Source organism: Onychomys torridus, chromosome 5 (assembly GCF_903995425.1).
Source record: "Onychomys torridus chromosome 5, mOncTor1.1, whole genome shotgun sequence".
Taxonomy (NCBI): Eukaryota; Metazoa; Chordata; class Mammalia; order Rodentia; family Cricetidae; genus Onychomys; species Onychomys torridus.
Genome location: NC_050447.1, coordinates 13,977,529 through 13,993,140, shown reverse-complemented (window position 1 = coordinate 13,993,140; position 15,612 = coordinate 13,977,529). Strand labels below are relative to the sequence as shown.

Here is a 15,612-nt window from a genome sequence, read left to right as displayed (position 1 = left end):
AGCCTCCAATTCCTGTTCACCTCTGGCTTCCCTCCTCTTAAGCATTGGGATTACGGATGTGAGCCAAGGCACCTGACTATATTCACTATCTTCATTACCACATAACACACTTATGCAATACACAGGAGGATGGAAATCTTCAAATTTGGAGACTAGTCAGAAAGGAAGTTGGAAACCGTCCCTGATTTTCCTGCAGGAGCAGCTTCCTGTTCTGGTTAGGAAGGAGCTGGACTTAGAACACCCAGCACAGCATGTTTTCACCTGAGAAGTCAACAGCAGGGGACCGCCACAAAGAACTCTGACAGCTAGCAGCCCTCCAGAGGACCAACTCTTCCTGCAGAACTGGAGCCTGAGAGGAGTGACACAGAGCAGCGCTCCTTGAGGCCATCTGGACCTGCCCGAAGAGTTCAGGGGTGGGTTACCTTCCCGTCACCCGCTCCATTCCTGCTTATAGGCAAGAATTAAAGTGCATGAACAAGAAGTCGTAAGGTACAGAATTAAAATCTTTTATTCTGATGAATTTTAAACTGTGATGGTGCCTAGAAAGGATGTGGTAAGGCATCAGATATAGTATTTACCTTAGGCTGAGTCACTGTAGGTACACCTTCTAGAGGACAGTGGGACTAATACAAGGGAAATAATACAAATCAAAATGCACCTCAGGCAAAACAGGATCTACACTGAACTACACAGCCTGTCCTCAACAGTCCAGGATTCTGTGCCCAGCATAGGGCTCAGAGGTTTATTATGGGAGGACAAGGCTGTCTTCATGGAAATGAAACCCAACCACCAGGTTTTTTCTCTATCCTCCTGTGGCCCGGGAGGTCAGCTGTTAAGTGGATGAAGGAGGTGAGCTCAGTGTCAGCTGAGGAGCACTGTGATGGGACTTGAGAATCAAATCAGGGTCACTCACATACTCAGTGGTGGTGGGCGCCCCACGTCTGTCTTTTGGCCAAGTGTGCACTCTCAGCACTGAGCTACAACTCTCCAGACTCAGATGTATTTCTCTCTTGCTTTCCTCACTTGGGGGTGTGGGCTAGAATTGCCATACCTCGGAATGCTCAAAAGACAGCTGTGCTTTCAGTCTCGAAGGGACTTCGTTAAAGTAACTATGAGAAGTCGAGTTTGTCAAAACAGAGTTGACATCATTGACAAAGAAGCTACAAAACTTGCACTGAAGTCCTTCCCTAATGTAACTAGCTCCTAACTGGAGCACGTTCAGGGTGGGATTTCAGAAGCTCAGGAGAAAGAATAACCAAAAAGTAAAGACCCAACCAAACTCGGAATTGAGAACTCACAAGTAAGGGGTCCCACATCAGCAGTCAGAACTGCATTTTTAGAGAATCACACTCCAGAAGATAACAGTTTAGGGAAAAAGCTGAATAAGAAATGGAGTACTACTAAGTCTAAAATGAAGTCTTGGCAGTATCAAAAGTGGCCTGCTGGTCCCTAGTGATTTGTGAGAAGAAAATATCCCCCTTTTTAGAGGACAGTGATTGCTATAGCCTTTATATTTTCCATTATAAGGAAGGGAGAAAACAAACCAAAAAGAAAAAAGGAATCGTAAGAAACACAATAAATTATAGAAGGAGGAGGATGACGATGAGGAGGAGGAACAAGAGGAAGAGGAGGAAGAGGAGGAAGAGGAAGAAGAGGAGGAGCAGGAGGCACAGGAGGAGGAAGAGGAGCAGAAAGCACGGGAGAAGAATAAGCAGCAACAGGGTTGGGGACAGAACTCAGTGGGAGAAGCGCTTGCTTAGGATGTGAGATCCTAGGTTCAACCTGCAGCTCTGTACAAACAGAAGATGTGAAATCAAGTAAAACAAAACAGAAACAGAAGACAACAACTCCCCTCCCCCCAACAATAGCAGCAGCAGCAGCAGCAGCCATAACGGGCAGGTGACACAGACAGACTCACAGCTGGATCAGATGACAGACTGATCAAAGGTACCCTAAACCCATGCTGAGTATCCAAGAAAACAGAGAAAAATGGACGGAAGATGAAAAGCTGCTGGGGGTGGGTGGGGCACACCTTTGACCCCAGTACTTGGGAGGCAGGAGCAGGAAGATTTCTGAGTTCAAGGTCAGCCAGGCCTATAGAGCAAATTCCAGGACAGCCAGAGCTACACAGAGAAACCCTGTCTTGAGAAACCAAAAGAGAGAGAGAGAGAGAGAGATAGATAGATGAAGAATCCACTATGTGAAAAAAAAATATATATATAACATATATATATATATATATATATATATATTATATATAATTAAATGGACATTCCATTGGGACAAATATATGTATATATACATATTCACACATTTGTAATTAAATGGTCATTTAAAAAGCAGAAAGCACAATTTATGAAAACAATAATTTCATATGTTTAAATAGCAGAAGTCAGTAATTATAAACTGGAATAGAGGGCAACAAAAAGTATACAAACTGAATTAGACAGCTAAATTAATGGGAAAAGAAGGAGTTAAGAGAAATATAGTTTTTCCTTAGACTCCCAGTGGGGAAGGGAAAAACAAATACGAAAGAACAACTGTCATAAATTTTCTAAAACTGATGAAAAAATTAGTTCCCACATTCCAAAAGGTTGGGAAATCCTAAGATGAGCAAACATAAATAATATCTATTAGACCTGGTGGTACAAGCCTGAAATTCCAGTATCTCAGGAGGCTGAGGCAGGAGAATCGAAGGTTCAAGGGCAGTCTGGGTAACTCAATAAGACCTTGTCTAAAAACAAACAAAAACTGAAAAGAAAAAAGAAAACGAGGCAAGATGTAGCTCAGAAAGAGAACTTGCCTAGTGTGTGCATGGCTCTATGTCCAACCTCCAGACTTGCAAACAAATGGACAAGTCACACTTTGTCACACGTCTGATATATGTCTGTTCCCAGAATCCGACGGCCAAGGCAAAGTGTTTACTGGAGAACACGGGAAAGATTTATGAATGGAATCAGGATCAAGAAGGGCAACTTCTCTGCTAAGAAAAGCCTTACCAGGTACGTATGTCATTGAGCTCACATGACACGTAAGAATAAGCAGGCACTTGTCTAGCTCCACAGAGAAATACCTAAGCATGTAAAGCTGAACACATGGGATATTTGTCTTAGCAAAAGACAGGCAAATAGCAGAATAAAACTTCAGTCATGTGTTTTTATTCTTCAACCAATACCCCAGGAAGGAAAAAAAAAAAAAAACCCTGAATTTGGAATGTCCTAATACCATGTAGAAAAACAGGCAATGCTTTCATGAATGAAATGCTTGCACAGCCGACTGAAGCATCAATATTCTTCTTCTATCACTAATCAACTCTATCTCTCATCTGCCTCCTCAGATCCCCCATTGCTATGTGGCCAGTTTAATCGGCTAAACAATCCCACAAACATAAAGATGCTGCTGCTCACAGACCAGCAATGCTGGGTCTGCTCCAGAAGCTTGTTAAAAACACTGCCAGTTTCTGCCTGTTTTGAAGCTCGTGGCCCAAAGTTACTTTTCTTCCTGGCAATAACTCTGAGTCCAGCATTATTTCTAACATTAAAAATAACACACCCATGGAATTGCTTGAAATTTCTGAAACAACTGTTTTAAGCAAATAACTCCTACTTTAAATAAATCACTTTCTAATAAAAAACAGTTATTGAGCTCCATTTGAACTTTCTGGCATGAAACCCTCATGCAGATTCTTTTGCAGAAATGTTCCTTTTGGTTTGTTTGAGATCATAAATACCATTTGTTGTAATTATTTTATATACTATATATGCTATAATTATAATATTCCTTACAATTATTCTATTAAGTCTGGAGGATAGTCATTTCTAGTAACTCTATGTTTCATGATATCAGAACCACCCAGGGCTGTGTCTGTGCTTCTAATAAGAATTGTAGCCCAAGTATTTGAAATATAAATGTCTTCTTAATTATGAAGACACATAGGTACCTTAGGTGACAGCTTAACTACTCAATTTTGTTTAGCTACCTGATCATGTATAAGAAGACCTGTAATTAAAGAAAATAACAACAACAAAACCCAAAGGAATATTTAGCAGGTTAGAGAAAGCAGAAACCTCAGTGTCTACAGCATTAGGCAGGGTGATCAACAACAAACTGACTTGAGCCATGCAATTCTAAAAAGACACAGGAATTTGGGAAATGCCGTAAAGTATGGGTGAGAACTGATTTTGCCTGTTTATGCTGCTATAACAGAATGCACAGACTAGGTCATTTATAGTGGATAGAAATGTGTTTGACTCCTAATTTTGGAGACTGAGAAGTCTAAAAGCAAAGAACTATGTCAAGGAAGGCCTATGTGCAACATGGCAGGAAGGATCACATGACAGAGAGCTCCTGAGAGACAGAGGTGAAGGAAACCCAAATTTATCCATTCACCAGGAATCTACAACTGTGAAATGGAATATACACTTTGTCAAAATAATGCAAACGTCCCCATAAGGGAAGAGCCCTTATAACTCAACCAGGATAGAATTCGGAGTTTGTGGATCCTATGCAAGTGTACCACCACTGAGCTACGTCCTAGCTCCTCATCATCTCTTAAAAGCCCTACCTCAGAACACTTGTTAGAGGTGAAGTTTCCAATATATGAACTTGGGAGACACAAATCATACAAAGGACAACAGAAGTCTTCCGTCCTTAAAAGAAACAATTAGACTTCAATATCCATAGTCTACATACCATAACTATATTGCTCCAATTCAGCTGAAGTGGAGGTTATTCTCAAGTGAGGTCCCAGGTCAGATTACACAGAACCAAGAGGGTCACGTGGGTACCCACTCTTCCATGTCTACCACAACTACCACAGAGTGCAGCTACTCTCTCCCAGTCACCTACCTGCATTCTGGAAAGAGTTCTGGAAATGGTAGAACTCTAATATATCTGTTTCCTATGCAGCAATTTTCAAGTCCTTATTGCTACATGTTCACAAAAGCAAGTTTTGGGGAATTACATAACAACATACTGTGATGAACTGAAGCTTAAGCTTCTTAAAGTTCCGGGGTAAGAGAACACACATTTTAACCCAGAAGCAAAGGAAACATGTACATTTGGATAACTACAGTAGAACAACTCCCCTTAGAGTACCACTTCCAGAATTTACTGGAGGGAAGTTTATATTACATTTAATTGTGTGCCTATAAAGGAAGCTGTGTGAGAAAAACACGTGAATCTCTTCTAATGTACAGGTATGTGTTGGCAGACTTGAACAGCTTATGGTTTTTTAAAAAAAGATGTAACATCATCATCATATCATCGGCAGGTTCTTGCTATGTAGACCAGGATGGCTTTGATCTTGCGTCAGCCTCAGGAGTGCTGGGATTACAGGGGTGTGTCATCATATTTGGGTTCTAACAACTTTATCAAAAGAATTAACCAATTGCCTGCACTTGTCCAAAAAGAGAACAGCAAACCATGTGTAAAGTGCATGCTATAGCAACCTGGAGAAGGTTACTTTAACATTAAAGTAGTAGCACTGAAGAATATTGAAGAAGAGTTAACTCCTTGTTATGTGCAAAAAAAAAAAAAATCTCGAGACCCACCATGTCTTATGTCATTCCAGCTTCACTTGCACACCGCCATTTCGAGGACTATCTGACACACTCAACTGATAGCACCATTTACTGTGCTCTGCCCGACTGAGAAACCAGGACCAGGCCACAAACCTTCCCCGTCAGCCACATCGGAACGGTCCAGCTTGGCCTCCTTATGCTGTCCTTCCGCGACTTTCACAGCCACAGCCCGGCAAATGGCCCCAAACTTCCTGTCCAGAGAACGGACTCCTGCCTCCCTGGTGTATCTGTTACAAAGGGAGACATTTTACTTTTGGATAAACCCCACCTGTAAGTAAGTAAAACAGAAGCAACCCCTTCACTAAAGAAACAATGCAGATGTGAAAGTTAATTTTTTTAAAAATGCTAACTTCTCCACACATAGCACATTTCATTAAAATTAGTATTTTTTAACTATTAAGGTATCTTTTTGGCCACAGTTATTTCCCTTACATACATTATCTTAAACTGTATCCTTTATCTAAAAGCATACCTTTGGCCCTGCAAGCTTACACACCTAAAGTGAACCGGCAGTACATTACCACTTGTTTCTTGGTGTATTTTAAGGAGCTTACTAGCTACAACTTGTCAGTGTAATTTGGTTCCAAATGTACTATTCTTGAACTATTGCTGAAAGGATCAGAGAAACTGGCCAGAGCTTGGTGACACCTGCAATCCCAGCACTTGGAAGGTAAAAGTAGAGCGACCAAGAGTCATCCGCATGGGCCGGAGGGCAGCCTGGGCTAACTGGTATACAACAAACATACAAACCCTCTAAAACCTAAGACAGAAATAAAACCAACCAACCAACCAACCAACCAACCAACCAACCAACCAACCAACCCACCCCCTCCAAATCATAAATCAAGAAAAGGTTAATGAATTGAATAGACAGTTCTCTCCTAAAGGAAGAAACACAAATGGCTAATAAAGATGTAAAAAGTGTTCAACATTCTCAGTCACCAGGAAATGCAAATTGAAACTGCACTGAGACTCCATTCCACCCAATTTGAATAGCTGTTATTACGAAACAACAGATGCTAGTGAGGATATAGGGATGCTGATGAGAAAGTAAACTGTATGGAAGTCAGTGTACTCTAGTGGTTCTCAACCTTCCTAATGCTGAAACCCTTTAATACAGTTCCTCATGTTGGGATGACCTCCAACCATAAAATTATTTTGTTGGTACTTCATAACTGTAATCTTGCTACTGTTATGAATTGCAATGTCAGTACCTACTATGCAGGATATTTGATATCTGACCCCTGTGAGAGGGGTCAGAACCCACAAGTTGAGAACCACTGGTGTAGAGGGCCCTTATAAAATCCAAACCAGATGATCCAGCTATATTCCTCCTGGGTGGATGCTGGCAGGTCTGTAAGTCAGCATGCCACAGAGATGCTTACACATCCTGTTGATTGCTGTTCTACTAACAGTAGCCGAAACATGAAAACAGCCTAGGTGTCCATTAACAGACAAAGAAAATGTGGTACACAGACACAGTAGAATTTTATTGATTGGTTAAAAAAAAATTAAATTTTGACACAGGAGAAATCACTCAAATTAAATGAAATAAACCATACACAAAAGAATAATATGTTTTCCTCAAATATAGAATCTAGATTTGAGTCTGCGTGTGACATGGAACAGAGGAGGGGGGGAGAGGACTCTGAGAAGGGGAAGGGAGAACAAGAGGGGAGTATGGACACCAAGGGCCATAACAATAGTGCCCAGCAGCAGATGAAAAGGTCTGCCGTGTCTCCTGTGTCTGGTAACTCAGTGCCTGGAGCTTAAAAGGAGCAGTGTCCACTGCACTGTCTGGGTTGTGCTCTGTTTTTAAGTATTAAAACAGTAAGACTGCTCAAAAGAGTCCCGAATGTCTACAGTGTTTACCATCTCATGTTTTGAGCTAACAAGTATGTAAGGGGCAGTGACTGGGAACTACAAATGATGAACTCTTCAGCATCATTCTCAGAAGTAGGTAAGCCAAGTATCTTCTCACTCATTCCCCCTTTTCATATATAGACACTATCATAAAGGTTCAAGTGGCTTGTGAAAAGTCCAGAGTGATGTCACTCCTGGAAGACTTTGGGTAATCACTCAATTTATTTCTTCTGGCATTATCCACATAGTCTATGTCAAAACAAATTAAGGAAAGGAACTCTTGGGTTAGACTTAGTCCTGCTTCCTGTAAATAACTAAACAGACCCAGAAGAAAGTTGGCACAGAGCATAAAGCAGTCAGAGAGGCCATGCATGGAGAGAAATTTCACATTTCCTGAAAACAAGTTACTAGGAAAGAGTTGCTGGAGTTCTTGGCAGACTTAAGATGTTGGATGATGCAATCAATCTGTAATAGTGAGCCAGGAAAAGTGTAAGAGGCTATGGCCAATATAAATTCCCAACAGGGTCTATTTTTCACTCAAACACATGACCTATAAAAGAGATGAAGCAATACTCTACTCTTTTCGGGGGAGGTGGGAAAGAGACAGGGTCTCTCTACATAGCCCTGGCTGTCCTGGAACTCACTCTGTAGACCAGACTGGCCTCAAACTCAGAGATCTGCCTGCCTCTGCCTTCCAGTGCTGGGATTAACGTTCCCATGGCAGCCTCTACTCAGGAAATGTATGTGGTATTTGTCACAGGCTTAAGCACTCTGGAGCAGACTTGGGAAAGCACATTCTCTATTGCTCCAGTGTGAAGTCTCAGCATCAAAACCTCCAAAGATTAATATTATTATTTTAGTCTATCAGAGAAGAAAAGAAGAAGATGAACAACATAAAATGGTTGTCTGAAAGGAGCAGCTTGACTTGTTTTTGTTTGTTTGTCCCCACCCTGAGACAGGGTTTCTCTGTATAGCCCTGGCTGTACTGGAACTTGTTCAGCAGACCAAGCTAGAACTGGCCTAGGACTAAGGGATCCACCTGCCTCTACTTCCCTACTGGGATTAAAGGTGTGAGCCACCACTCCTGGCTTTGACTCTAGTTTTTAATGTGCATAAAGGAGCACTTCTATATTTTTCATGAGTTTGGTTCTTAATCTAGTAAATCAACCCTTAGTTTGCTATTGTGGCAAAGTCGAAGTTCTGGCTCTAGGAAGACCTTTACAATGAAGACAATTCTACATGGTTTCGCGGTGAAATTCCTCCTCATGCAGAGCTAGTCACAGCTACAGCAATGCTTTCCATTGTTAGAGGAATTCATGTTCTAGGATGATAGTTAAACATTTCTTCAATGCATAGACTTTCAGCAAATTATTGTCATGGGAAAAAAATCCCATCTTTAAGATGACTAACCTGGTAATGATGGCCAGAGTGGTAAGTTGAGGGATCTGAATTTGCTGAGGAGTCAGGCCATGTTGTTCCAGCTGCTTAGGGATCAGGTGCCTGTGGGCAATCTCTATCTTCTCCTCCTGTGTATATCCTGGAGAAGAAGAGACCTGGTCTGTAATTATCTGCCAGGCTTCCACAATGTCACGTCTTGTTTGGTTTTTAAGCTTAATTTACTTTATGTGTGTGAATGTTTTGGCTGCATGTATGCTGGTGCCTCATGTGCATGCCTGGTGTTCATGGATATCAGAAGGGGGTGTAGGAGCCTTTGAAATTGTTGTTAGAGTTGGTGGTGAGCCACTACATGGGTGTTGAGAACAAACACAGGTCATCTGTAAGAGCAACAAGTGCCCTAAACTGCTGAACCATCTTTGTAGTACCTGCCACAAAATTTAATGAATCAAATGCAGATTCAGTAGACCTGAGATTTAGAATGAGATTAAGTATTACTTCTACTAATACTGTAGCAGAATAAGGAAATTTATACTAAATCAGTTTTGATTTTTATCTTCACATTTTATAAAAATATATTACATATTTAAGAGACTATATTCTTATTGACTAAGAAGCCCCAATGAGCTTAAATTCTGTAAGAAAAAGAATCCCACCTAAACTAACATATCCTCTCTGTCTAATAAACATGGGCTGATAAAGCATCTTTCGGTTAGGAAGAAGAGGCTTGAAAGCATCACACAGGCTAGAGGACAGGACCACATCTATCGGAGGAAGAGGCAGCATCACAGAGCCCAGCTCTGAGGCCACTGTCTTTATCACCTCATTCACATCAGTACAGTGGACTGGCTGCCTCATGTGTAGATTCTGGACTACTGAATCTCCTGTTTACTTTAGTCTTATGAATACACAAAAGCAACATTTCACTTCACTACATTTTAAAACTAAAAGAATCTACAAGGTTTGTAGGTAATTGAGAATTTCAATGATCATTTACTGAAGAGTAAAACATATTTAGAATGTAAAGTATATTGCTACATTTACATTTTGAATATATTTAGAATGTAAAGTATATTGCTACATTTACATTTTGAATACATTTAGAGTCTTCCCTATTCTCACCGGAGTGAGTACTCCTTGATGTTGGATCTCTTTTAAGACAAAAATAATTCTGAGTAATTAAATAAAGTGAAAAGGTTAGGATCTGAGTCTAACTAAAAAGAAAAAAACATGGCTGAAAAACACAAACAACCGTGCAACTGTTTGACATAATCAACTGAAGGGAAGAGAGTGTCTGAAAGTGCCATGAGGTTTGAGATAAGAGTGGGGCCAGCGTCATCCAGGAGGAGTGACTACAGTCAATTACTGTGTAATATATTCCCAGAAAAAAGGGAGAGCCTTCAAAACCTTACAGCGAGGTAAAGCTGTATCTGGGTCTAAGACATTGGCTTTGTGGAAATGAATCCTTTGCACCTGTAATTTTGAGAATTGATTCAGAAAATAACGTCTGACATTCTAAGAAGTAATCATCCCTGAAAGCAGCATTGGAGCCGAGTGTGAAGTCAACACTAACTCTTGCTGGATGTCTTCTAGAACACACACTGACTCTACCTGTCATGGTACAAACAAACAAACTCCTGTTTGACTCTGGAGCTACAGAAAAGACGGTCTATACACTCTGTGCAGAACTTTGGAAGATTAAATAGTGACGAACTTTTAGACAAATGAAACACAACCAATTTTAAAGGGTATGCTCCAAAGTGTGTGTGTGTCTGTGTGTCTGTGTGTCTGTGTGTATATATTTATGAATGAAGTACCTGGAACCTGAATGATCTCCATCCTGTCCAACAAAGCAGGTGGAATAGTAGCAGTAGTGTTGGCAGTAGCTATGAAAAGAACTTGGGAAAGGTCAAAGGCCACATTTAGATAGTGATCTGTGAAGTTATGGTTTTGTTCAGGATCCAACACCTAGGAAAAAATGATTGACATTTAAACAAACTTAGTTACAACAGAAAGTTCCACAATCTAAAACCCAGTCAACGTATCAGCAAGGTTGACATTTCTGTTCAATAGAGTTAGCTGATTAACACTGGGATAACAAAAAACCCTGATCTCCCCATATCCTACATCCTTTAAAAAAAAAAAAAAAGTCACAGTTCTACTGTCAAAATAACAGGAAGCACAGGTGGGCACACCCACAAAAAGCCACAAACACTGCACTGCAGGGTTCTGTCCGCAGACCTCTCTCCTACCAGCTTCCGTGGATCACAAGCTACCTACCCTGCAGAACCACTTTTACTATTGGTGACACAGCTGTCTTAGTCACTATGGAACATAAAGTAAATATGCAGATTATTTTGAAATTCTTAGGTAAATTAATAATCAGTAGATATCTCTTCAGACATTATCTGAATGTCTGGTATAAATTCTTTGCCTGGAAGGGGAAAGTCAAATGAAACAAACTTATACAAACTGTCACTGTATCTGATGTAGCACAATGAGAAACTGACTTTTTTTTTTGTTTTTTGTTTTTTCCCAGAGCTGAGGACCAAACCCAGGGCCTCGCGCTTGCTAGGCAAGCGCTCTACCACTGAGCTAAATCTCCAACCCCGAGAAACTAACTTCTTAGACCTAAAAAGAAATAGTTAATCTGATGCAATAGCTAATTTAATAACTAGTATTAATTATGTGGTTTAATTTTTTATTTTGGATATGTGTACACTTGCATGCATGTGCACCACAGCATGCTTATGGAGGTCAGAAGACTGCCTGTGGGAATGAATTCTCCCCTTTCATTACATGGGTCCAGGTGGCAGCAGGTGTCTTTACCAGCTCAGCCATCTCTGTGGCCTCCTTAGTAATTAGTTTCTTAAAATTAACCACTTTGTATTAAAGAGATAACCTTCAGGTTATTGCTCATGTACGTCAAGTTACACGCACTCACATTCACAAGTTACACATGACTATAAGCTAGTTAAACCCTCAGGCATGTCCTAAACCTTCATCATATTTTCACTCAGAACTCTCTAAGGTTGATATACATATTCAAAATGGAAATTGCATGACTTAATATTCATCACAGGCCAGGTATGGTGGTGCACGTCTTTAATCCCAGCACTTATGAGGCAGAGACAGGCACATCTCTGAATTCGAGGCCAGCCTAGTCTACAGAGTGAGTTCCCAGAAAGCCAGGGCAACACAGAAGAAACAAACAAACAAACAAAACAAAAGAAAAAAAACCCAATCAAACAAACAAAAAATAACACAAACCCAAAATATCAAATTTTGTCTCTTAAAATATTCATTGTAAGTTCACCATAAAATAGCTTTTTCTTGCTTATGATTTTCTTCTTAAAGTCACACACACACACCAGTTAATTTTAATTCAAAGCCTTTTACTTAGTTAGAATCCTGAATTTCAGAAACTCATTGTATCTCTCTAGACTGCATTTCCCAAAAGATCCTAATTTCACATTTTTATAAAAGACAATAATGTTTAATATTATAAAAACAATAAAGTACTTTCAATTCCCCAAAGAAATCTCTAATAATATTCTTGGTGAAGTATAACCACTCTTTCAGATTGTTCAGATGAAGTAATAGTTTACCCTTTAAAAATAAGACAATGTGTGTGATGGCTATTATTGGTGTCAACCTGACTGGATCTGTAACAAACTAAAGGCAAACCACCAGGTATGCCTGTGGGGATTTTCTTGATCAGATTAAGGGGGCAGCAGCTCTGGCCATGAAAGAAGGAAGCTTTGCTTTGGGCTGCTTGCCCTCAGTCTTGATGGCAAGCTCATCTATCCTGGTACTGCATTTCTTCATTGACACTGGGATGAGTGTCTTTGGGTTCCAATCTAAAATGAAGGCCAGCAGCTCCCCAGGGATGTTCCAGGTCTTCAGTGCCAGACTGAGACTAAGTGCTCAGACAACTGGCCTTGTGGGCTGAACAACTATTGGATTCTTGGCTTCTCTAGTGTGAGACAGACATTGTTGGACTATCTAGACCATGTCTGTAAACTAATTTGATAAATCCTCTTGTAATATATATAAAATATTACATATGGGTATGGTGGCAAGTGTCTTGTAAACCTAGGCTAAGTGGGAAGATCACTGGAGTCTAGGAAAGGAAAGGGATTATAAGGGATTTAGGCGATGAGAAGAGAAAGTTAGTAGTCTTCAATCTTTTATTCAAGAAAAATACCAAGGGAGGTGCAGGCTTTTTAAAAGCTCCAGAAATACTAATCAATAACATAGCAGAAAAGAATTTCTAGTAACTACTTCTCAGAGTAAGCGTCAGGGCAAAGTGATGAACACACAAGAGAACAGCATTGCCCTTTGCTCTTGGTCACCACAAAACCTCTGCTTCTTAGCCTACTTTAGCGCCAGGGCTATCTGTCCCTGCAGCTCAGCTGCTTACATGGTTGGCTTTCCCGGCTGATCAGAGCAATCTCTTCCCTTTCTTCCAACTTCTATATCAGCGCTATGAACAGAATTCCTGTCTAACATGGCATGCCTGGGAAGTATGGAAGAAGCTGAGATTCAATACTTTATTCCTTGGAGGGAGACAGGGATGTGACCTGTGTGTGTGGAGAGTGAGGTATCCATTGAGAAGTGTTCTTCAATAATGTTTTCTGAAAAGAGGTAAACTATATTTTTACAGGCAACATTACACTGACCAGCGATGCCTAGGTAATCACCATATTGAGATATGATGGTATAGTTACCCATCTATTACCATTTATAAAAAGCTATTCCTTTTAGAGATAGGAACTGAAATATTTAGAAAAAGACACAATGCCTGGATTTTGCTTTAAGATCATCAAAATCCTGAATTCACAGAAAATATGTAACACATCTAAGATAAAAGGTTAACAAAGAGACCACTGTGAGTCCTCTACCCAGGTGGGTACACATTTGTTTTAGATGTTTAGATCAGTAGTTACAGAGTAGGAAATGACCCTCCTACAAAGTACAAGCAGAAACCTTGACACTCATCTTATTTATATGAAGATACTAGGAAGAAATTGGCTTTCAAAACAATATATAAACTGAAATGATGCCCTCACTCAATAGCACACCAAGTATGTTAAAGTGAGCAGAAAGCCAGTGGGCAAAGCTAGTTATGGTGTAACTGTAATTTGCCTCACCTACTTTCATTGTAATTTATGCATCTGGCACATGTGTGCCAGGTTAAGCATTGCTAGAAACTAAAACAAATATGCAGAGTAGTTTTAAAAGATTACTACAACATACCATTAAAGACAAAGATTTGAAGAAGAAAATAACAGAGTTGGCGTGTTTCTTTTTGAAATAAGTTTTCATGATAACATTATGAATTCAAAAACAATTATTTAATTAAAACACATTGGTTTTACTAAAAATGCATCATATATACAAGACACACACACACACACACACACACACACACACACACACACACACACAGTGATTATTTGAACATAGAACTTTTAAGGAGAGAGTAAGGTTAAGAGAGGTTGGGCATAAGGTCCTAATGTTATCTAACTGGTATCTTTTTAAGAACAGGAAGTCCCTAGCAATGCATATACACAGAAGACAGAACTTCAAAAGCCACAGAAGCTCTGGGAGGAGCGCAACCTATCAACATCCGATTTTAGACTTCCAGCCTTCAAAGCTGTCAACTACACTAGTATTTTGTGTGGTGACCTTAACAGATGACCCATCCTTGTTTTATGTAACATTTCTACGTGTGCATGTATGTGAGGACATAATTTTAACATGTTGTATGAACAGGACACATAGAAGCGAATAGCACAGATAACACAGAGGCTGCAAATGTGAAAGGGCTCAAAACAGCTCAAAGACCAATCTTTGAAAAAGGTAGTCTGAAGATATATGTTATCTAAACAGGAGATAAACCACAGTAAAACTGTCAAAAGCAAGCACCCAAATCATTTAAAACTCCAACGGGATGCAGCAGAGCCAGGAACTCCAAAAATCTGCTCCTCCACAAAAGCAATGAGTCGTCCCTCCAGCAAAATGGTCCAAATTGACCTCCTTAGATGTTCCATTCCGACCTGGAATCACCCAAACAGTGTATATTCCAGAAAAACGCTGGATCCCGGCAAGTGGCTCAAGTGCTGTGATATTTAAACTTGTTTTAACTCCACCTTCCTTTCCAGATTGACAGACGCCTGGGAAACCAGTGTTGTGACTAGGAAAGTGTGAAAACCTGTAGCCTAGCAACCACCATAGGGCAGAGCAGAATTAGAGCTCTCTAGCCTCAGCCCTGGAGAATTGTCGGTATTTGGCCCACATGGCATGTTCTTGGAAAAGCTCTCCATGTTTTACCTAAGAAAATGCTCATGCAACCAGTTCTCCCCCAGCAATCAGTGGCAACTGTTTAACACTGCAGCTGTTTGATGCAATAACACCAGCTAGGACTAACATGGCGACCTAAAGGAAAAACCACCTACAAAGGGGTGGTGGTGGTGGTGGTGGTGGTGGTGGTGGTGGTGGTGGTGGTGGTGGTAGTGGGAGTGAGTAGCAGAAGCTTGTACAGCATGTGCAAGGTCCTGAATTCTATCCTTGGCATCACACACACAAAACAAAACAAAACACTGAAAACAAATGAGGGGATAAGATGCACATTGGTTGTTTTGTTTTTGTTTTAAAAGCCTGGTGTATTTATTATTGGCAATCAAGAAAGCCATGACTGTGCCACATAAAGGCCCACAAAGACCCTTCTTATTGCTTCCTTTAAAGTGGCCATTCAGGCACTTGACTC

General features: G+C 40.4%; 1 protein-coding gene across 2 annotated transcripts in view; it reads right to left on the bottom strand.

The window, feature by feature from the left end:
• Lonp2 (lon peptidase 2, peroxisomal) overlaps positions 1–15,612 on the bottom strand; it is a 117,518-nt gene that overhangs the window by 47,100 nt on the left and 54,806 nt on the right. For both annotated transcript variants that reach the window (XM_036187620.1, XM_036187621.1), the window contains exons 9-11: positions 10,658–10,808; positions 8,856–8,982; positions 5,676–5,809 (exon numbers count right to left, since the gene is read on the bottom strand). In XM_036187620.1, coding sequence (XP_036043513.1) covers positions 5,676–5,809; positions 8,856–8,982; positions 10,658–10,808 — 412 coding nt within the window. The remainder of the gene's footprint in view (positions 1–5,675; positions 5,810–8,855; positions 8,983–10,657; positions 10,809–15,612) is intronic.